We start from the raw sequence: 23,489 nt of genomic DNA on the forward strand, positions 1-23,489 counted from the left end.
AATACCCTTGCATTCATTCATTCAAGAATCATCTCATATTTCCATTCACAACACTTCACACAACACAAACACAACCCTTGTGCCGCAAATCATTTCCATTTCTGTGCAGTTTTTCTCCTCCATTGCAGCCACTATCCAACCACTTCCCATCCCTCCAAAACACTTCACATAATCCCCAAAGCTCACCTTAGACCTTGTGCTACAACAACGAGGAAGAAAAGAGTGCTTAAACGTTCATACAATTCAAGTTTGAGTTGTTGGAATGTTTAGGTGTTTCTTTGATTTCAAAGTTTAAATTTAATTCTCTTTGTTTTTTACGTATGAGAATGGAAGATAAGAGTGCCTAAACGTTCATACAATTCAAGTTTGAGTTGTTGGAATGTTTAGGTGTTTCTTTGATTTCAAAGTTATGAGGAACTAAACCCCCTTTAGCTAGGGGGTGATTCGAAACTATGTTTATATTTGCAATTTGAATTGATTACGTTTGGTTGGAATTTCATAAGTTGTGGATTCAATTCGTTTAACTGTTTGATTGATAACTTATTTATGTATGTTCATTGAGATTGCAAGCTTAATTTTCATGCATAAATATGACGCTAGAATATAAGTGAATTTCACCTAATCGTTATGAACTTATATTCACAAGTAGTGGAGGTTGCTTATAAACAATCGCGTTAAACGAATTCTTGGCATAAGTTTCATGCGTATTCCATAGTAACGAATGCCTCGTCGATGTTTATGATTTCCGTTGAACTTAATGATCTTTGTTGAATGTCTCTATCATGCGTATTCCATAGTTAGGGACTTTGATTAAGAATAATTTGGTTGTAATGCGTATTCCATTCAATCCAACGAATCTAGGGAAATCTGAAAGTTAATTTAAGCGGACCTAATTAACTTGGAGCATTGAGTTTCATAATTTATCGAAAGACCAACTGAGAATCAATTTTGTATGCAAGTGTAACATGTGTGGAGAAGAACCCCTTAGCTATTCCATCATCCATATTTTCATCACATTCATCTTTACTATCTGTTTTAAATTATAATCTGTCCGTTTAATTTAATCTCGTCCAACCATAATCACCCCCCCTTATTTTGTTAAGTCTTAATCATTTGATTTGTCTTATTTTATGTTTTTGAGTATTTGGAGTCTTTTAAACTTGTTTTGAGTCTTTTAGTTTGTCTTAGTGTTTTAAAAGTTAGTTTTATTTATTTGAGTCAAGTATTTAGCATCCCTAGTTAATCCCCGGTTAGAACGATCCCTACTTACATCATTACTACAATTGTCACAAATAGGGTTTAGTTTGTGTGCGTATAAAAATCGCATCAAATTTTGGCGCCGTTGCCGGGGATTAGCAACTTTGCTAATCCCTTGTCTTTATTTTTATATTTTTTTTGTTTTTCGTGCATTCTTATTTCAGATTCTTAGTTTGTTTGTTTCCTTGTTTTTTAGGTACTGTGTATGACTCGTAGCTCTCGGCCTATTATAGAGAACATCTCCGACTTTGACGGTGATTTTGAACGCACTTTGAGGAGAACGAGGAGTCAACAAGAGCCACCACAACCTGGGCTTGAAGAAGACGAAGTAGGTGTAGAAGAAAAGCCCACGGATCAGATTTTTGAAGAAGAACAAGCCATGGCAGCAGATAATAGAACCATCAAGGAGCTTTCGGCCTCGGGTTTGGATAATGCATTGCCTCTTTGTATCCAATACCCCACGGCTGCAGAGGGGAAGACTGAGGAATTTGAACTCAAATCCAGTTTGTTACACCATATTCCGAAGTTCCATGGCTTGTCTATGGAAGACCCCAACAAACACTTGAAGGAGTTCGAGGTGGTTTGTTCGAGCATGACCCCCGTCAATGTGGATGGGAGTATATTGAAGATGAAGGCCTTTCCATTTTCACTTATGGACAAGGCCAAAGATTGGCTCTACGAACTAGCCCCGGGAACTGTGACTTCGTGGGAGAGTATGAAGCGTGCTTTCTTGGAGAAATTCTTCCCTACTTCGAGAGTGATTCTCCTACGGAAGAAAATTAGTGGTATTCAACAGAATCATGGTGAGACATTCCCGGCTTATTATGAGCGCTTCAAGGGCCTTGTAGCTTCATGTCCTCAACATCAAATGAAGGAGGAACTTCTCCTTCAATATTTCTATGAGGGCCTCCTTCCTATCGAACGTCAAATGCTTGATGCATCAGCGGGAGGAGCATTGGTGGACAAAACACCAAGGGATGCCAAGATTCTCATAGCCAACCGAGCGCTCAACGCTCAACAATATGAAGGAGTGGGCCAAAGGGAAGCCCCACGGCAACAAAGTGTAAATGAGGTGAGTGCTATTTCTGAAATTCAATCACAACTTGCTAATCTTACTTCTCTTGTTTCTCAGGTTGTGATTGGTCCAAAAGCACAAGAACACCAAGTTTGTGGCGTGTGCTCAATTCAAGGGCATCCATCCGACAAGTGCCCTCAACTAATCGAGAATGGTGGGTGGGAATCTGCCAATGCAATTGGTTTCCAAGGACAAAATCAAAACAACCCATACTCGAACACTTACAATGTCGGATGGAGGGACCATCCAAACTTCAAATGGAGGGAGCCACAACAAGCTGCCCAACAAGGAGGATTTAGGCCAAACCCCCCTGGTTTTTATTCCAAGCCGTATACACCCCAACAACCCCAACAACCTTCGGCATCATCTCATTCAGGTACGTCCTTGGAAAGTGATCAAGCTATGCAATTACTAACCTCTATTTCGCAGGGGTTGCAAAATCAAAACAACCGGATAGCAAATAACGAGAAGGAGATGATGGATATGAAGAAACAAATAGGGCAGATTTCTGAGTTCCTTGGACAGATTAGAGAGCAAGGAAAGCTTCCTAGCTCAACCACAGTCAATCCAAAGGGAGGATTCGAATCCGCCAAGGCCATCACCCTAAGGGGTGGAAAAGAAGTTGGGACCGAGCCAAACAATCCCAAATCTGCCCAGAAAGTAGATGAAGAGACGACACAACCTGAGGAAGTGTCTAGCTCACCCACGGTAAGGGTGAAAAACCCAATGCCGCAGGCCCCCAATCACCCTAACTCGGCCAAATCAGGTAATTTAAGTTCAAATTCATGTACTTCACGTCCTAATCTGCCCAATGTACCTTTTCCTCGCAGGTTCATGCAAGAAAAAAAGGAAGAAAGCGAGAAGGACATTCTTGAAACGTTCTGGAAGGTGCAAGTGAACATACCGCTTCTCGATGCAATCAAACAGGTTCCAAAGTATGCTAAATTCCTCAAGGACCTATGCAATACAAAGAGAAGAAGGGCAAACAAAGAGGTAGTGAAGGTAAGCGAGAATGTGTCCGCTGTTTTGCAACGTAAACTGCCTACCAAGTGCAAAGACCCCGGTAGTTTCACGATTCCTTGTGTGATTGGACATAATCGTTTTGAACATGCCATGCTTGATTTAGGTGCATCCATAAATGTCATGCCTTATTCTATTTATGCATCTATGAATTTGGGTGAATTAAAACAAGATGGTGTAATTATACAATTGGCCGATCGTTCTAACGCGTATCCAAAAGGAGTTTTGGAAGATGTGCTTGTGCAGGTGAACCATTTAATTTTTCCGGCTGATTTCTACGTCCTAGACATGGAGGATTCAGCCCATTCTACATCTTTGCTGATTCTCCTTGGTAGGCCATTCATGAAGACGGCCCGAACGAAGATTGATGTATACAAAGGCACCTTGACAATGGAATTAGATGGGGAAGTGATTGATTTTAATATTTCTGAAACTATGAGATATCCCGTTGATGACCATTCTTGTTTTTCCATTGATGTTATCGATTCTTTGGCGCAGGTATACCTTGAAGAATTGAACGAGGACGCCCTGGAAACAACCATCACTAAGGCCATAGAGTGCAAAAATGAAGGATTTGGGCCAATGCAAGGCCACGGCAAGGAGGAGGAATTCTTTGCCATGGGTTCTAGTGAAGAAATAATTGAGGTTGTGGCAGCCCTTGAGTCATTGCCACAACAATATGGTAAGGTTCCACTCTCACTTTCAAATTCAGTTTCCACTAAGATGCTACCTTCTGTTGTTCAGGCACCATCGCTTGAACTTAAGCCGTTGCCGGACCATTTGAAGTATGTGTTTTTGGGAGAAGGCGAAACATTGCTCGTCATCATTTCATCAAGTCTCACGGCAATGGAGGAGGAGAAGCTTGTGAGGGTGTTGCGAGAACACAAAACGGCCATAGGGTGGACTTTGGCCGACATTAAAGGAATAAGCCCTACCACATGCATGCACCGTATACTTCTTGAGGAGGGGACTAAGCCATCCCGAGAGGCTCAACGCCGTCTCAACCCTCCGATGATGGAAGTGGTGAAGAAGGAAATAATCAAGCTTTTGGATTGCGGAGTGATCTACCCTATCTCCGATAGCCGTTGGGTCTCTCCAGTTCAAGTCGTTCCCAAGAAGTCCGGAGTAACTGTTATCAAGAATGATGAGAATGAGCTCGTACCTACACGCATTCAGACTGGATGGCGAGTATGTATCGATTACCGGAAGCTAAATGCCATGACTAGGAAAGATCACTTTCCTTTGCCATTCATCGACCAGATGCTCGAAAGGTTAGCCGGTCATGCCTTTTACTGTTTTCTTGATGGATACTCTGGATATAACCAAATTGTGATAGCCCCGGATGATCAAGAGAAGACCACATTCACATGTCCCTTTGGAACATTTGCTTATCGTCGCATGCCATTTGGCTTATGCAACGCACCGGCCACTTTCCAAAGGTGTATGGTAAGTATATTTTTCGATTTTGTTGAAAAGATCATTGAGGTTTTCATGGATGATTTCAGTGTGTTTGGGAGTTCATTTGATAATTGCTTGGATAATCTAACCTTAATTTTGAAACGATGTGTTGAAACTAACCTTGTCTTGAATTGGGAGAAATGTCACTTTATGGTGAAACAAGGTATAGTTTTAGGACATATTGTTTCAGAAAAAGGAATTGAAGTAGATAAATCGAAAATAGACCTTGTACGTCACTTACCCTCTCCTACTTCGGTTAGAGAGGTACGTTCGTTTCTTGGCCATGCAGGGTTCTATAGGCGTTTTATCAAGGACTTCTCCAAGATGTCCAACCCTCTTTGCCGATTGCTTCAAAAAGATGTGCCATTCAAGTTTGATGAAGAGTGTAATTCGGCATTTAACCAACTCAAGGAGAAGCTAGTCTCGGCCCCCATTATTGTACCTCCAGATTGGAGCCTTCCGTTCGAGCTCATGTGCGATGCATCCGACTATGCATTAGGAGCTGTTCTAGGACAAAGAAGAGACAAGCGGCCGCATGTCATATACTATGCCTCTCGGACTCTCAATGATGCCCAATTGAACTACTCCACGACGGAAAAAGAACTTCTAGCTGTGGTTTTTGCTTTAGATAAATTCCGTTCATATTTAATTGGTACTAAAGTAATCGTTTATTCTGATCATGCAGCTTTGAGGTACTTGATCACGAAAAAGGAAGCAAAGCCGAGGCTTATCCGTTGGATTCTTCTTCTTCAAGAATTTGATATTGAAATCCGGGATAAGAAAGGAAGCGAGAATGTAGTGGCTGACCATTTAAGCCGAATGATCCACGAGGAGCATGAACATGCCGTACCTATCCCTGAAACTTTTCCCGATGAGCAGCTGCTATCCATTGAGGTAAGTGAACCATGGTATGCAGATTTAGTGAATTACTTGGTGGCTAAACAAATTCCAAATGAACTAAACAAGCACCAACGTGATAAGCTTAAAAATGATGCACGTTTCTATGTTTGGGATGACCCTTATTTGTGGAAGTATTGCTCAGATCAAATTGTACGTAGATGTGTGCATGATTCTGAATTTCACTCAATTCTAAGCTTTTGTCACACATATGCATGTGGTGGTCATTTTGGCACACAACGCACTGCCCTCAAGGTTCTAGAGTGTGGTTTTTATTGGCCGACTATATTTAGGGATGCTAGAACCTTTTGTATGTCTTGTGATCGTTGCCAACGAATGGGTAACATAGGTACCAAAGACCAAATGCCGCAAACCCCTGTCTTTAATGTTGAAATTTTTGATGTTTGGGGCATTGATTTCATGGGCCCTTTCCCTCCATCTTATGGTTTCACTTATATCTTGCTAGCCGTTGATTATGTTTCTAAATGGGTGGAAGCAAAAGCCACCCGTACTAACGATTCTAAGGTGGTTGCAGATTTCGTGAAATCTAACATTTTTGCTAGGTTTGGAATGCCGAGAGTAATCATAAGTGATGGAGGGTCTCACTTTTGCAATCGGACCATTGAGGCGTTGCTAAGAAAGTACCATGTCAACCATAAGGTCTCCACACCTTACCATCCTCAAACAAATGGCCAAGCCGAGGTGTCTAACCGAGAAATCAAACAAATTTTGGAGAAGACCGTTGGACCAACAAGGAGGGATTGGAGCTTACGTTTAGATGATGCACTGTGGGCATATCGTACGGCATACAAAACACCCATTGGGATGTCACCTTTTCGGCTCGTCTATGGTAAGCCATGTCATTTGCCCGTAGAGTTAGAGCACAAGGCACATTGGGCCGTGAAGACTTTCAACATGGACATAGATGCAGCGGGAGTTCATAGGAAGCTCCAATTGAATGAACTTGAGGAGATTCGGAATGAAGCCTATGAGAATGCCCGGATGTACAAAGCCAAGACCAAAGCATTCCATGATAAAATGATTCGAACCAAGACCTTCACAGTTGGGCAGAAAGTGTTACTTTTCAACTCTCGCCTACGTTTGTTTCCTGGTAAGTTGCGTTCTAAATGGATTGGCCCGTTTGTTGTTACTAATGTTTTCCCTCATGGTGCAGTGCAAATCAAAAGTTCAAGGACGCAGCAAGAATTCAAAGTGAATGGGCATCGATTGAAGCCCTATTACGAGATGTTTGAGGAGCATGTCGTGGAGGAGGTACCCCTCCATGCCGTGGAACCTAGTCAAGCTTAAACGGAGGTACCGTCCGGCTGCAAGACGTAAAAGCAAGCGCTACTTGGGAGGCAACCCATGCATTCAACAAAGGAAGACTTAGAAAGCACTCCAAATCCAGATTCCTAAAAAAACTCTTCTCTTTGTTGCTATTTCGTTTCTGCCTTGTTAGGTTGTTTAGTTGTTATTGTTTGTTTGTTTATTAATTGTGTGAGTCTATGATTGTAACATTGAGAAAATGTTTGATTTATTGATAGGCACTGCTAAACAAAGAAAGATGGTGCTTCACAAAGGTTGTTTGCTTGAGGCCCCACTACGTGGCTTTACTCTTGAAGCGGATGGCGTAGGAACAGAAGGCATCGGAACAGAAGGCATAGGAGCAGAAGGCATCGGAGCGGGAGGCATCGGAGCTAGAGCATTCCAGGCCTCAATACTTGGCCAAGCGCTGGATGAGCCAGGAAAAAGATGCCTCTGGAGATAAGCAGAAAACCTTTGACGGTCGCTTTGAATCCGACCCTCAGATTCTTGCAGCTCATCAAGCTTCCTCTTCATGCCCGACGAATAGTTATTTGCAAGCACATGCAAACTTCTATTCTCGTACTTAAGCTGCTGGATCTCCTGCTTGAGACTTTCCACCTCTGCCATCAATGATTCCACCTGACGGGAGCGGGCAAGCAGGCGTTGGCCCATGTTGGACACAGAACTCGCACACTGAACACTAAGTGCGAGGGACTCTTGAACGACCAACTCATCGGACCGTCCTGACAGCAGCCTACTATCTTTTGGAGTGAGGAGGTTCCTAGCTACTATTGTAGCTGTTGTGGCGTCCTGCATCACGGAGTCTTCACCTGTGAGAGGACCGTTAGAAGAAAAGAAAGAAGGACGCCATACGTTACCTTGACGCGGCGCGCCCGTATCACTGCTAAGGCTCAATTCCAAGCTAAGGTTCGATGAGTTTGCCATTTTTCAAAAGTGTTCAAAGAGAAGGGATGGAGTTAAATTTCAAAGGGCCGGAGTCGATTTTCAAGAATGGGAAATCTTCAGAGTGTGTTTGTTGTGGTGATCGATAGCTCAATAAAAAAGCCAAGGCGACGCGTCCACCAATTCAAAAAGCCGGAATTTCTGGCGTAATTTAGGCGACGCTTTCTCGGCTTTTCAGAAGGCGCGTTTAACTTTGTCAAAAGATTTCTTCTTTTCAGACAACACGTGGAGGCCATCATCACAACTACGCATCTTTAGCCGACAAGCGCAAAGTTCGGCGACGCTTTCTCTGCTTTTCAGAAGACGCGTGCAGCTTTGTCAAAAGGAGCCGCATCTGCACTACCACGTGTCGCTCAGAAATCGAAGGGGCGCCTGCTCAGAAATCGAAGAGGCGTATTCAAAAATCGAAGAGGCGCCACTATTTCAAAAAGCCAGAGTTGCGGGATCAAAACGTTTGTCGACAAAGGTAAAAAGTACCACCACTTGCTATTATCTCTATATATGTCGACCTTCGTCTTTTATGGCAGGGCAAACCTGAAGAAAATGCCCAACTCTCCCTCACCTCTGAGGGTGCACTCCCAGCAAAGCCTTTCGAAATACTAAATTCTTTCTTCTTCCCCAAAGATGATACCAGATGTCTGGAGTACAGATGACCCAGGAGGAAGCAGCACAACAAATACATGTGCTGATTCATTCACCGCTTCTTCAAAAGCAAAGGTATCTCATATCATCAAGGTCAAAAGCAAAAGTATCTCATATCATGCTCTTTCCCTGTCTTTTTCTTTGTCCTTGTTCTTACTCGCATGGCAAAGTAAAACAAGCAATCAGCCGGCACTTGGAGTCAGTCTTCCGTTCTAGAGCCAACTGCCTGGAATCTATTCCTGATTGCTTACCTAGCGTTGCTCTCGAGTAGTCGTCTTCAACGGTTGATACACTTCCGGAGAAGGGACCACTTCTGCAAAGGGGAGCGAGTAAGGCAAGTGAAAATGATACATTGAAGCATGTGGAGACAAACATAGGCTGAGTTATCCTCCAACCCTTTTCAATACGAATTGGAAAGATTGAACAAAGAAACAGATAAAAGGGATAAGCTCAGACCTTCGGGGGAGACCAAAAGAACCATCCTGCTGCCCAGTTCAAGAAGTAGCACAAAGGAAAATCAACGATGGGCAGAAACCAGTTCAAGAGTAAGCCTGTGGAATCACAAAGATCAAAAGCCTCAATGCAATTACCAAGGAGAAGATGGAATTTACACTCTATAACCAGATTTGCGTCTCTAAACTCTTCTCTTTGTTAATTACATTCTGCCATGTTTAGTATGTTTAAGTGCTTTTTGTGTATTTACTTATGCTTTGTGTGAATCTATGCTTAAAACATTGAGGACAATGTTTGATTTAAGTGTGGGGGGGTAACTAAGTATGTTGATGCAAATTCGTTGAATTTTATCACCCATAACTTCAAGTGTTGTTCCTTGCTGTTTTAAATGTTTTTAAGGTGTTTTTAAACTGTTTTAGCGTGTTTTGTTTTATAACTCCGAAAATCACATAAAAATTTGAAAAACATTTTTTTGAAAAGCCTAAAAAGAGTGTTTTGAGTTGTTTTTGTGTCTTAGGGAACCTTCCAACGTTATGATGAGGATTTGGTTTGTAATTGCATGACTGTTAAAAAGAGTTATAAACATGGATGAAAGTTTGATTTACTCTTGGTATATGTTTAGTTATGGTTATAATGTATGACTTCACATGCAATCATAAAAGAAAAATTCGTTTTTGTAACATGCTTGAAGGAAGGAACTCATAATAACGCTACATCCCTGTGAGACTCGAGCCATTACCTTCTTTGGAGAGTTATATTCTGTGATTCTTTGTTTTCTAAAGTTGTTGCATGATCTCATTATTCCTTGCTTGGTTGCTACTTAGAATGCAATTGTATCATGATAGAACTAAATGCTAGAACTTATATCCGTTTCATTCAAAGCATGACATTGAATTGCATAACATATATCAAGATGAAGTTGTGTAGTTGCCACCATAGCCAAATAGCCTTACTTCCCATATTTCGTATATGTTGTAAGTTTTAACCCCGTTGAGCCTTGTTTAGCCCATGTTCTTTGTTAACCCATATCATCCTCACCTAGCCTAGATTAGGACCATCCGTACCCTTGTTCTTGAAGCATAGTAAGCATGATGGATAATGAATTTCTTTTGATTAATATGTTGCAGAAAATAAGTGTGGGGGAAGGGATTTTTTTTGTGTGTATGTATGTGCCTAAGTCTTAAAGGAGGCACGGGAAAAAGAAAAAAATAAAAAATAAAAAAAAAAATAAAAAAATAAAAGAAGAAGAAAAGAAAGAAAAAGAGTGAAAATAAGTGAGAATGGACTCACAAGTGTGATTGTTGAAGAAAGGGCCCAAAAAAGTTGAATATGGCCCTAAGTTTTGTGACTTCCCCTTGGGTGTTCAAAGTTGACTTCTGCGTTCTAAAGGGAATTCTAAGTACCTAATTCAATACTTTGCTCACTATTGCTTTAAGAATGTTTGTTTATCCTTCACCTTTCATTGTTAGCCAATACCCTAGCCCCGTTACAACCCTTTGACTTCTTTCTTGATTGTTATGTGTTTCAATTTGTGGAGTTTGAACTTGGTATAAGCTTATGGTGTCACTGGTTCTCGCTTCTAAGTAGTAGCATTCCATTCATGAGATCATACCTAAACATGCTTATTAACTCCAGAAATTGCTCTCTTTATGATACATATATGTGAGTGTTCGTTTTCATGTTTACATCAATCTTCTCACATATGACTAGATTAGGGTGTGTAGTTAGAAAATCTGAGTGAAAATCGAGTGCATATCTTGTAAGGAATTGAGCAAATTCTCTAAGGCATGTTACTACATTCAAAACATGGTTTTAAATGCTTAATTGTGAACTAGTATATGGTGACTATGATTAAGAATGTACTTAAGTGTGAAGATGACTAAAATCTGTGGGAATGATGATTTTTAACGTGTCATGTGCATTGGAAATCCCTAAGACGGTTGTTGGAAGGTTTAGGTTGTGTTTTACGTGTTTAGTGTCGTTTTGTTTATTTGTTTTTATTCTGTTTTGCTCGAGGACTAGCAAAAGCTAAGTGTGGGGGTATTTGATAGGAGCATATTCATGCGACTTAAATGGCTTGTTCTCGTACATTTACGTTATGTTTCTTTAGTTATTTTAGTTCTTTATGCTTCTTTTGTGTGTTTTCAGGTTCTAAGGGCTTAGGGAGCAAGAAAGTGCATTTTGAGGCCATTTGGAGCATTTTTGGGCATGGATTGGATAGCTTATCCATGGAGCCAAGAGGATGGACGAATTTGAAGGCCTTGTATTCACTTTGGACATAAAACAAAGGGCCTAGCCCATTCTCTCTTATTCTCTCCCTTATAGCCATGCAAAGAACCATCAATTCCATCAAAAACAATCCATCAATTCACATGCAAAACCACCATTAACACACATGCACCCAAACAAAGCCAACCTAGCTAACCCTACATGCATTCTTTATTCACTCTTCATCATTGCATTCATTCTCCAAACACTTTCATTAATTAAAACACATTTGCACATCCACTCATTCTTTCCCCAAAGCCGTGCATTCCCAATCCCTTTCCAACATTACACATGCATTTCAAACCTTTCAACACCCTTTAATCATCCCCCTTTAAGTTATGATTTTATTTCCTAACCCTACATGCATTATTTATTAGCATCTACACATGCATTCACACACACTTTACACATTCAAACAACATCCATGCCGTGGCTCCCCCTTTGAAATTCCAGCTTTCCCATTCATCATTTCACCAACAATTCAGCCACATTCCACATGCATAACCAACCTAGTGTCACTCCCATTCATTCCCTTTAATCATTCAGCCACCATCATACATTTATTCTCTTCACAACACAAAGAACCATCCTGAAAACACAAACACATGCACACACATGCAATTCCAGCACCAACAACAAGCCATGCCGTGGGATCCTTATGTTTTCCAGCTTTCACATGTTGTCCTAGCTGTTTTTCCATCATTCCTCCACACAAACAACTTAAACAAACAGCCATATGTTCCCTCCACTACTCCTATAAATACCCTTGCATTCATTCATTCAAGAATCATCTCATATTTCCATTCACAACACTTCACACAACACAAACACAACCCTTGTGCCGCAAATCATTTCCATTTCTGTGCAGTTTTTCTCCTCCATTGCAGCCACTATCCAACCACTTCCCATCCCTCCAAAACACTTCACATAATCCCCAAAGCTCACCTTAGACCTTGTGCTACAACAACGAGGAAGAAAAGAGTGCTTAAACGTTCATACAATTCAAGTTTGAGTTGTTGGAATGTTTAGGTGTTTCTTTGATTTCAAAGTTTAAATTTAATTCTCTTTGTTTTGTACGTATGAGAATGGAAGATAAGAGTGCCTAAACGTTCATACAATTCAAGTTTGAGTTGTTGGAATGTTTAGGTGTTTCTTTGATTTCAAAGTTATGAGGAACTAAACCCCCTTTAGCTAGGGGGTGATTCGAAACTATGTTTATATTTGCAATTTGAATTGATTACGTTTGGTTGGAATTTCATAAGTTGTGGATTCAATTCGTTTAACTGTTTGATTGATAACTTATTTATGTATGTTCATTGAGATTGCAAGCTTAATTTTCATGCATAAATATGACGCTAGAATATAAGTGAATTTCACCTAATCGTTATGAACTTATATTCACAAGTAGTGGAGGTTGCTTATAAACAATCGCGTTAAACGAATTCTTGGCATAAGTTTCATGCGTATTCCATAGTAACGAATGCCTCGTCGATGTTTATGATTTCCGTTGAACTTAATGATCTTTGTTGAATGTCTCTATCATGCGTATTCCATAGTTAGGGACTTTGATTAAGAATAATTTGGTTGTAATGCGTATTCCATTCAATCCAACGAATCTAGGGAAATCTGAAAGTTAATTTAAGCGGACCTAATTAACTTGGAGCATTGAGTTTCATAATTTATCGAAAGACCAACTGAGAATCAATTTTGTATGCAAGTGTAACATGTGTGGAGAAGAACCCCTTAGCTATTCCATCATCCATATTTTCATCACATTCATCTTTACTATCTGTTTTAAATTATAATCTGTCCGTTTAATTTAATCTCGTCCAACCATAATCACCCCCCCCCCCTTATTTTGTTAAGTCTTAATCATTTGATTTGTCTTATTTTATGTTTTTGAGTATTTGGAGTCTTTTAAACTTGTTTTGAGTCTTTTAGTTTGTCTTAGTGTTTTAAAAGTTAGTTTTATTTATTTGAGTCAAGTATTTAGCATCCCTAGTTAATCCCCGGTTAGAACGATCCCTACTTACATCATTACTACAATTGTCACAAATAGGGTTTAGTTTGTGTGCGTATAAAAATCGCATCATAATCCAGTACACATTCTTGTCCAACCTATTCTTGTTGCTAAAAAAATAAATGACAAAATTATGGTTACAGTGAAAAGCCTTTAAGTTATGATTAACAACAAATGGACAAATTATAAGCAATTAGACTACGAATTTTAATCGCGTCGACTTTGAAATATCATCCAATGGTCACACGATCAAATCTCAGTAGTAATCATTCTAATGTTGTAATACATAAAGTAGTAATTTTAAATGTTAGTAGCAATCTAGGTGGTGGTCCAGTGTTAAGGTATAAACATTATTAGTTATTTGACTTCAGATAGTACTCAACAAGAAAAGTATGCAAGCATAAATGTGCCAGGCATGAAACTCCTTTTATTTTCTGGGCTTAGTTTCACTAATGTGTTAAAGTCCTTGCAAAGTCTACAAGTCTGCAAGTTCTTGCAATATTTGCACCAAGAGTAAAGTTATGTATTTTGCAATATACGAATAGAAATTACTTGAAAGTAAAGTGATAGGTGGCACTTTATGAAATAGATACATTGATGCGAGATGATTTTGGGGTGTAGTCAGACACCGACAGAGAAGATAAAAATATAATATAAAAACAAAAGAAGCAAACTGAATCCAAGGTCCTTGCAATATTTGCAAGTCGTTTTGGTTTTTTGGGGTGTAGATGGACAGTGGGAGAGCGACTGCAACAATTTGCTGTTGCAAAAAGATAAACAAACTATGCGGGATTGATTGAAAAAAAAAAATTAAACCAAAATACTCATATTCTAAACTCTAAAAAATTGAAATCAAACAAATAAAAAATTCATAAATTGAGTCATACCTTGGTTGGAGGATTCAAAACTTCAAAATCACCATCCATCAATAAAATAAAACTTGTTTTTCTATAGGAGAGCTATTAGGGTTTTAGCCAGAATGAACGTAGGATAAACAAAAAGTGGTCGTAGGGTTTAATTATAGTGTTTAGGTTTATTGATAAATTTGAGTTTTATTATTAATTTCATTTTGTACTTAATAGTAATTATGCAATAGGGTAAAATACACAATTAATGACACACCCTGACCCGGAATGTCCACTAGGACTCCAAATCGAGCTATGCTGGCCGACACCTGGAAGGTGACGAAGCCATAAAGTGTAACGACGTGGAAAATGTGTATAAATGTAAACCTAAAGTGCCTAAATACAAGAGTGCGCTTATTGGAATGAACCTATTTCACACGTGATGACATAACATAAGTAAAGTACAGTAAGGTAAAGTAAGAGTTATACCATCAAAGGTAGCCACCTATACTGAGATTTGCTAAGAATCCTCGTCGATACAAAAGTTCAGCTACTAAAACCTCGAGGGGTGAAAAACAAGGGTGAGAGTGTCATGCTAGACACAGGTGGTCCTGGTAAGGTTCGCTGGAGAGATTGCACTATCTCAATGCTGTCGAGGAATGAGGGAAAGACAGGGCAATGATGGTGGCCACTGAGGTGATGGTGGTGATGATGGACTAGTGTTATTGCACTCTGCACCAAGATTTGCCAATATTCCTTGTCGGCACAAAAGCTCTGCTACTAGAACCTGGAGGGGCGAAAAACAGAAGGGTGAGTGGGCACAAAAACAAAGGTTTATAAAACACATTTATTTTCCGAACATACTAACCCCTTGCTATAAATCATGTATAGTTTCTAAAAAATAATACTACGTATAAGTATGAAAACAACTGTAAATAACAATGATGCCAGAAATTACACCACGCTAGAATATCTCAATAATAGCATAATGAAACAGGTTGCTCATCAATCTACGCTAGCACACAAGTCGAAGTCGCCTAATGCGACCTGTACGACTGAACTGATACTCATCAATCTATGTTAGCACACGAGTCGGAGTTGCCTAATGCAACCTGTACGACAGGATTAGGTGTAATCATAATATACGCTTTAGTGCTACAATCACGTGAAGACTGACGCTATTCGCGGTCACCTACGAGTCAGAGTTGCCGAATGCAACCTGTACGATAGGACTACCACCTACTTGGATCCAAGGCAAGCGTGCGGTGCGGAGGTGAACATACAAGTGAAAAACTGACCCTGGCCTTGGGCTAACACCGGGGTGCAACAATGATGAGCATAAAACACAAATATAGTCATGCCATAGTGATTCGATAGTTCTAATCAACATATTCATAGCCGTAAACATAATTATGACATCAATAATCATACCATACTTGTGCATGCCATAGGATGTAGCATATTTCATAAGTTTTGTCGTTACGCTAATTCTTATAAACATTAGTTTGATCCAGGCATACATAGAGGATTCTTTTTCAAATGTATAAATGGAAACCATCAATTATATATATGTATATATATACTATAAAAAGAAAAAGACCCACTCACAGATCATGTCGTTGAGTCGATCTTGCCATGCACCGCGAGTACCACGATACTCACCTTCCCACACGAAGACCTGCAATTATGTATAATTTTCACCCTATTTTACTGTACTGTACTTATGCTCTGACATCACGTGTGAAATGGTTTCATTCTCTCTCACCAGTGCACTCTTATATTTAGGCACTTTTAGGTTTAAATTTATTCATATTTTCCACATCACTACACTTGGCTTCGTCACCTTCCAAATGTCAGCCAGCACAGCTCGATTTGGAGTCCTAGTGGACACTCTGGGTCGGAATGTGTCAATTAATATTTAAAATTTAAATTTGGTGTAAAAAGAAGTTACATGAGTTTAAATAAAATTTTTCCTTAGATATGCTGTTAGGAGAACGGGTGGAGTTGCCAAACTAGAAACAAAGTAAGTGAAGCCGAAGCAGAAACATATAAAGGCCCAAGCCCAGATAGATTACCAAACCCAGCCCGAACAAGAAGAATGACCAAAATCCAGTTCTGAGCCACAAATCCATCAGAGACCGTTAGATAATTAATCAACGGTCCATCAGCGAAGTCACCATTACAGACATTGTACTCTATAAACCTCATCTTCCTCACCCCCCGACTCTTCCCCGCGAGCCTCCGAAAAATGGTCGTCTCACTAAGACTCCCATCTCTGAGCGCGCTCTTCTCGCCCGCCATCTCCCGCCGTCCTTCGTCACTTCCCCGCTGTAACCACCACCGCGTACGAAGACCCGTATGCTCCGCCTCTTTCTCTGCTCAGAGCACGGTGTCGGAAGCGAATGGCCGAGTCGACACTCAGACTCAGAGCAGCAACCGAGTGGTGGACCGAGCCGTCACTCCTCGGTCACAGGACTTCAATGCTTGGTACCTCGATGTCATTGAGCAAGCAGAGCTCGCCGATTACGGTCCGGTTCGGGGCACCATGGTCATCCGTCCCTACGGTTACGCCATATGGGAAGCTATTCAGGTAATTCCAGCTCCGCCGCCTCTATTGGTTGCCGTAAATTTGTATTGAATTCAGGGGTTTGAAAGTAATTTTATGTATTCTGTAGGATTATCTGAATGTGAAATTTAAAGAGACTGGCCACAGTAACATGTATTTCCCACAGGTATTACAAATTTACAGTGATTTTTCAATGTTATTGTAACTTTGATTAGTTAATGCTTACAAGTTGATACTTCGATTTGTTTGATAATGTGGAATGCTGCAGTTTATACCGTATTCGTTTATAGAGAAAGAAGCTAGCCATGTTGAAGGGTTTAGTCCCGAATTAGCAGTTGTGACAATAGGAGGAGGGAAGGAGCTTGAAGAAAAACTTGTGGTATGTATCGTTTATCAACAAAACTTATCGGATTTCCGTTTTTGATTGTATGAAGTCAGCTATTGTGTTCGAACAAGTAGAGTTACTGAATAACTATGACCGAAGGTGTGCAGGTTCGACCCACAAGTGAAACCATAGTAAATCACATGTTCACTCAGTGGATTCATAGTTACCGTGATCTTCCCCTTATGGTTAACCAAGTAAGATTGTTTGTCACATCAACTGCAACACACTTCAACTGTCATTTAAAGAAATTGTGGATTAACCTTTGGTCTTATATCACGTCTAATTTGATCCAGTGGGCGAATGTGACAAGATGGGAGATGCGGACGAAACCTTTTGTGAGGACACTTGAATTTCTCTGGCAGGAGGGTCATACAGCTCATGCTACTCCAGAGGAGGCAGAGAAAGAGGTCTGTATCTGACATAATGGTTGCCCCTAAAAAGTTGCAAAACAAGAGCGAGTTTTGTTTAATGCATTAGTGCCGCTGACTGCAGGCTATACAGATGATTGACGTGTATACAAAATTTGCTTATGAGCAAACTGCAATACCCGTTATTGCAGGTCGAAAGTCAAAAGTTGAAACATTTGCTGGTGCTGTTAGGACCTATACAATAGAGGCTATGATGGGTGATCGGAAGGCATTACAGGCTGGCACCAGCCACAATCTTGGGCAGAATTTTTCTCGTGCCTTTCAAACACAGGTACTTGAATATGCATGTGTGGTTCTTTCTTTGATTCCAAATGTTTCAACAAATTGAAGTCTCATTTGTAGTATTCTATAGAAGAGAGTACAATCTCTAGTTCTTCTTTTAAGTATTCAATACATATCATTTTTTGCGATGATCGGCTATTGGTCTTGTATGCTTTAATTGTATATGACCCATTTAACCAAAATGTTTGCATGCACAGTTTACTGATGAAAGTGGACAGAGGCAACACGTGTGGCAGACATCGTGGGCAGTTAGTACCCGTTTTGTTGGTGGTATTATCATGACCCATGGAGACGATACAGGTTTAATGCTTCCCCCAAAGATTGCACCAATACAGGTAAAGCTATAGCTGGAGACTTTGTGCATTTTATGATACTAATGCATATTCCTAAAGTTGTGGTGCTTTGATTATATGGATATGCATCCGCCAGCTGTAAGACCGTCTATAGTCGTAGATCTTTTTCGAAGTATAATCTATTATACATCAAAGTCAGTACAATTTCTGCTTTCTGAGAAGAATGTGCTGTCATAGTATGAGGGTGGCTGGAAATTCTTTAGTTTGGTTAAAACTTAAAACTACAATTTATTGACATCTAATCATCGCTACTTTTATTTACTGCAAATGCAATGGATGTGAACTGACTAAATGAGAATAGGAGCAAAAGAATGTTGGTGTAATCTTAAGTTATCTAACTATAGAAAATTTTCTAGATGAGCAATTTTGTTTATTCTTTGTCTCTCGCTATTGTATAGTGAATTCCGAAGGTGTGTCTCACAGCTTGGAAAGGTACGAGTATGGAGAGAAAAACTACAATCCATTTATGACGTTGCAATCCAAGAAACTCTGGTTTGACAAGTTAGAACTCCACGGACTTGGTTCTTTTTGTTATTGCTTAATAGAATAGTAAATGGGTGATGATTCCTCTATGGATGTGGCCATCTAATCCATCAATGTCTGGGCTCCTTCTGTTTGAGAGTCTTTGTCCAGATTGTGTATTTGTCAACTTTGTAATGTATAGTTTGTTGTTTGGCTGAGAAAATTTTCGGTGCAAATTCTTTCTTTTGGTCTTCTGGTGTATAATAGTTGGATTAATAATTTCTTCTGCTCCACAAAATCATGTAGTTCTAGTATTCTTTGTTAAGAATGGATGCCTTGTTAAAGTTCAATTTGATTGTCAATTGTCTAGAGTGTTTCAAACTTCACATGCCAAGTTTGTAGGCATGCATGCGTTTTCTTCTCAAAAACATTCATTGGTTGCTTCTAGGTGGTGATCACACCAATTTGGAAGAAGGATGACGATAGAGAAGGAGTTCTGAATGCTGCATCATCTGTAAAAGAAGCATTGCAGACTGCAGGCATTAGAGTTAAACTCGATGACTCTGATCAGAGAACCCCAGGATGGAAATTCAATTTCTGGGAGATGAAGGTTTGCATTCATTCTTATGAGTCGAGCATCTTTTATATTTACAAGTTCTCAGAGAGATGAGTTGAAAAGCTATCATCTATTAGCCATCTCTTCTTTCTCATTGTTTGACTTGTCTTGCCTGAGATAACTCTTGGGATGTTCGCCCGACACTTGTATGAATAAAATCTGCGTTTCCTCTTTCTTAAACTGGCATTGGTCAATTGTGAATGTATATTGGATCTATTCTTGTAAGATAAAAATTGATGTCTGACAATGTTCTCTTATTGTCAATTATCTCATCAACTCCCCTTGATTTTGTAGGGAGTCCCTGTAAGAATTGAAATTGGCCCTCGTGATGTTTCAAGCCGGACTGTGGTTATATGTAGAAGAGATGTTCCTGGAAAGCAAGGGAAGGTCTTCGGAATATCCATGGAGCCCTCAATTTTGGAGGCTCATATCAAGGACAAGTTGGATGAGATTCAGTCATCACTTTTGGAAAAAGCAAAATCATTCCGAGATTGGTGCGTTCTTGCTCCAAAATTAATTACTCTATAGTCTAAATATGCTTTCTCCTTCAGAGTTTATGAAACAGTACTAGTAAAGATAATTTATAGTAACACGTATTACTTCACTTTATAGTCTTAAGATGCTTTTCTCCTTCTTATGCTCCTACATGTATTACTTTTGCACTTTGTTGGAAAATTATGTAGGTATCGACTTGAAGAATGTTTAATATTTTTTTTTTTTTTCGTTTGCAGTAATATTGTTGATGTCAGCTCATATGATGAACTCAAAGTTGCAATCTCCCAGGGCAAATGGGCAAGAGGTCCTTGGTCGGCTAGGTATGTTTATTCCCGAATTCTTTTAAAATGGATTGATTCGCTGATTGCATAATGAATACTATTACTAGCTGGGGTGAATTGCTTTTCTGTTATTAATATGTATCGCCAATAATTGGTGCAGTGATGAAGATGAGTTAAAGGTAAAAGAAGAAACAGGGGCAACCATTAGGTGTTTTCCTTTTGAACAGCCGCAAGATATTAAAACATGCTTGATGACTGGTAATCCAGCGGAGGAAGTAGCTATATTTGCAAAGTCATACTAAAAAAGAGTTTTCAGTCTTCCTTTGGAACTGATATTGTCGGGTGCGCGGATGATCTTTGTTCTCTGCTTTGTCATACTTCCAATACTTTCTTCTTAATTGTAATTTAACAGGAAGTGATGTGGATTTGTATTCATGTAACATATCATTTGCTATGAAATGCGAAAGTGGTTCATGTGCTAGTTTCCCTGGTTCTCATCTTTGAATTGGTTTTAGTTTGATGTGTTGTCTTGATTTTTTGCATTCGGGAAGGAACACTAAAAAGCGTAGCTGCCCCGAAATAAATTGATGTTCATGATGTTCATATCGAATTTTCTGATAGATTGGTCGTCTTAGTTAGCCGGAGTTTTTCAGTATACGAGCTTGCGTATAGTTAAGAAAATGACGTTTAAAACAAGATAAAACCATATCAGCTGTGAAAAAGAGATCGTAAAGTTTTTACTCATCAATGTATTCTTTTTGAAGTTATGATCATAATCATCGACTGATGACTGCTGTTTCAAATGTGTTGACGCAGTTACGGTTCTCTGATGTTTGGATTTGCAGGTGTTTTGGCTCTGCATTTTCTTTTTTCCCATTTACATATCGATACAGGGATATCGTACGTGATCAGTGGTGTTGATAGGACTAATTACTATGCCTCTTTATCATTTTACATCACAAAGACCGGTAGCTTGATCACAGATTCCTTCCCAGTCAAGCAGCTCTGGAGGCGGAGCACTTAGCAGAGGGGAAGAGGGACTGCCATAAGCATTTCGGCAACTGTTCCCTGTCGTTGGGTACGTCCCGCTTGCATACATGCAAAGAACCTGTATGAACAAACCCTAGAATTAGTAGGAATATACATGCTAAAGAAGACAATGTTACTGGTATAGAAAATTGTAGGGCAAAATGAATTTCGTCCAGCAAAACTAGGAAAACAAAAGAAGTTTGATGGTTCGGTAGAACTTCCTGTAACTAAGTAGAACATTCCGGTAAGTAATAAGATATGAGAAAGGAGTTAGAACATCCTAGAAGTTATAACATCCCAGAATTAACCGTTTACTAGATGCTTAGAGAAGTTAACGACAAGGAGCTAAACAGATGGGTAGAAACTTGAAGAAGAAAGATGAGAGATTTAGGATTCATTTGAGTATATTATACTATATAGTACTACTCGGGTAGGTAGGTAGGTAGGTTTTTACTTTAGTTAGTAGGGCGAAAAGTCAAAACATATGGAGATCATTAGACAATTTCCAACCGAAAGAGGGTTAGATGGCTCGTTTTAGCCAGCCATCCAAAAAATTAATATTTTAATGAACAGTGCAAGGTCATATTTCTTACCATCTCCAATCAAAGGTCAGGCCAAGCATAGCCTTGTCACAAAAAACCATCTTCAACCGAGGGTCAAACGGCCAAACATAATTTATTATTTTAATTGAATTACTATGATTACTTAAATTAAATTACCTCAAAAATTTTTATGTTATGGATTGTCAATAATTTTCATGTTGTTAAATGTTTTTAAAAATGTTGTTTAAGTTTCATGTTGTTATTATTTTTTTTTTATGTTGTTTAATGTTACTTAATGTTATTTAATGTTGTTTAATATTGTTTAATGTTGTTTCATGTTACTTAATGTAAAATATCTATATATATATATATATATATATATATATAAATATAAATAAAAACTATAAAAAAAAAATCAAAATATGACGTTAGCATGTGGCCCCGCCCAGGGCCGGCTAGCTGGCTCATTTGGGCTGCCCGATTGGCCATTTGGCTCTTTTTTTGGTCCAATGGGGCTCACGAGCCCTTTGGCCTGGCCCTTGGTCGAAGACAGTTTTTGAGCTATTTTCGGCCCTCTGAACCCTTCAGTTGGAGATGGTCTTAGGAGACGGATTCTCGAATGGTTAGTACAATCAACATCTTAGGTTCATTGACATTTTTTTAGATGGCAAAAATTCGCAGGCCAAACCTACTTCCGTTGGGCAAAAATTTGATGCCAAGGGATAATTTGGCGCTCTTATGATAAAGATTTATTGTCGAACGGCTTGTTCGTCAGGTAAGTTTGAGTATAACCGACAGACAATTTATACAAACTTAATTATGTTGATTAAATTCGTTCAATAAAATCAAAATATACCTTAGACCCCTTGAGATTTTGTTGGACACGCATGTCGACATAGTATGCTGCTCCGTGATCAAACTTAATCTTGAATTGTCCAATTCGGGCAGTTTAGGAGTGCACTAGTATGTGTTTCGGGTTTGTGATGAACTTGGCTAAGTTTTTTCTGTGAAAAATTCAGTTATATCCTCCTATTGTTCTTCTAGTACATAGTGGATATTTGTCTGTAATATTCATGTTGTGCACTTGAAGAACCCTGGGGAAATGCTGCTGAATTTTTTACGATCAGAAATAATTAGGTGATTTGCAAACCGCAATACAAAAAGTGCACTTTCGAATGGGATAGGATCTTCACCTGAGGCATAAAGGGGTAATGAAGCATATTTGAAATCATTTTGATGACTAAAATTTCTGAATACAGGAGCGAGGGACAAGGAGTGGATCAATTTACAAAATCAAAGTTTTGTCCAATATATGGATGGGATTGACGATTTTATTAAATTTGCAAGGAATTATGTTAGTGCTCAGAACCATATTTGGTGTCCGTGCGTGAAATGGAATAATTGGTATGGATGACGGTGGACGAAGCTTGATATCACTTATATTCAAAAGGGATGGTACACAATTACTGCAATTGGACTTATCATGAAGAATCGCTCATTACAATGTCAACGTCCTCCGATAGTGGGACAGTTTGTCATCAACCTTCTCCATCAAGTCCTGTTGATGATGACCAAGTGATGGACATTTTGAATGATGCTCTTTCAAATGGTTCACTGAACATGGAAGAGGAGGGGTTCACTGACCCTGATAAGTATGATAAATTGTTGAAGGAAGTTGTGTGCGAATTGTACTATGGTTGTGAAGATTTTTCCGTCCTCATAGCCGTTATAAAGTTAATGCACATGAAAGTACAATATAATTTGACCAATTGGAACTTTGATATGATGATGGGTATTCTTAAACGTATGCTTCTAAAACCAAATGCATTGCTTTCAAATCATTTTGG

The 23,489-nt window shown here is 39.4% G+C and overlaps 1 protein-coding gene across 1 annotated transcript; it reads left to right on the top strand.

The window, feature by feature from the left end:
• Positions 1–16,363: 16,363 nt before the first annotated feature.
• Positions 16,364–20,552, top strand: LOC137722591 (proline--tRNA ligase, chloroplastic/mitochondrial). Its single transcript, XM_068461632.2, has 11 exons — positions 16,364–16,793; positions 16,879–16,935; positions 17,038–17,148; positions 17,262–17,348; positions 17,448–17,561; positions 17,647–17,853; positions 18,062–18,199; positions 19,128–19,289; positions 19,590–19,789; positions 20,027–20,110; positions 20,232–20,552. Exons 1-11 carry the CDS (start codon positions 16,452–16,454, stop codon positions 20,371–20,373), a joined length of 1,644 nt encoding a protein of 547 aa, XP_068317733.1. The 5' UTR covers positions 16,364–16,451; the 3' UTR covers positions 20,374–20,552.
• The last annotated feature ends 2,937 nt before the right edge of the window (positions 20,553–23,489 follow it).

This window comes from Pyrus communis, chromosome 4 (assembly GCF_041283825.1).
Source record: "Pyrus communis isolate YQ-2024b chromosome 4, ASM4128382v1, whole genome shotgun sequence".
Lineage (NCBI taxonomy): Eukaryota > Viridiplantae > Streptophyta > Magnoliopsida > Rosales > Rosaceae > Pyrus > Pyrus communis.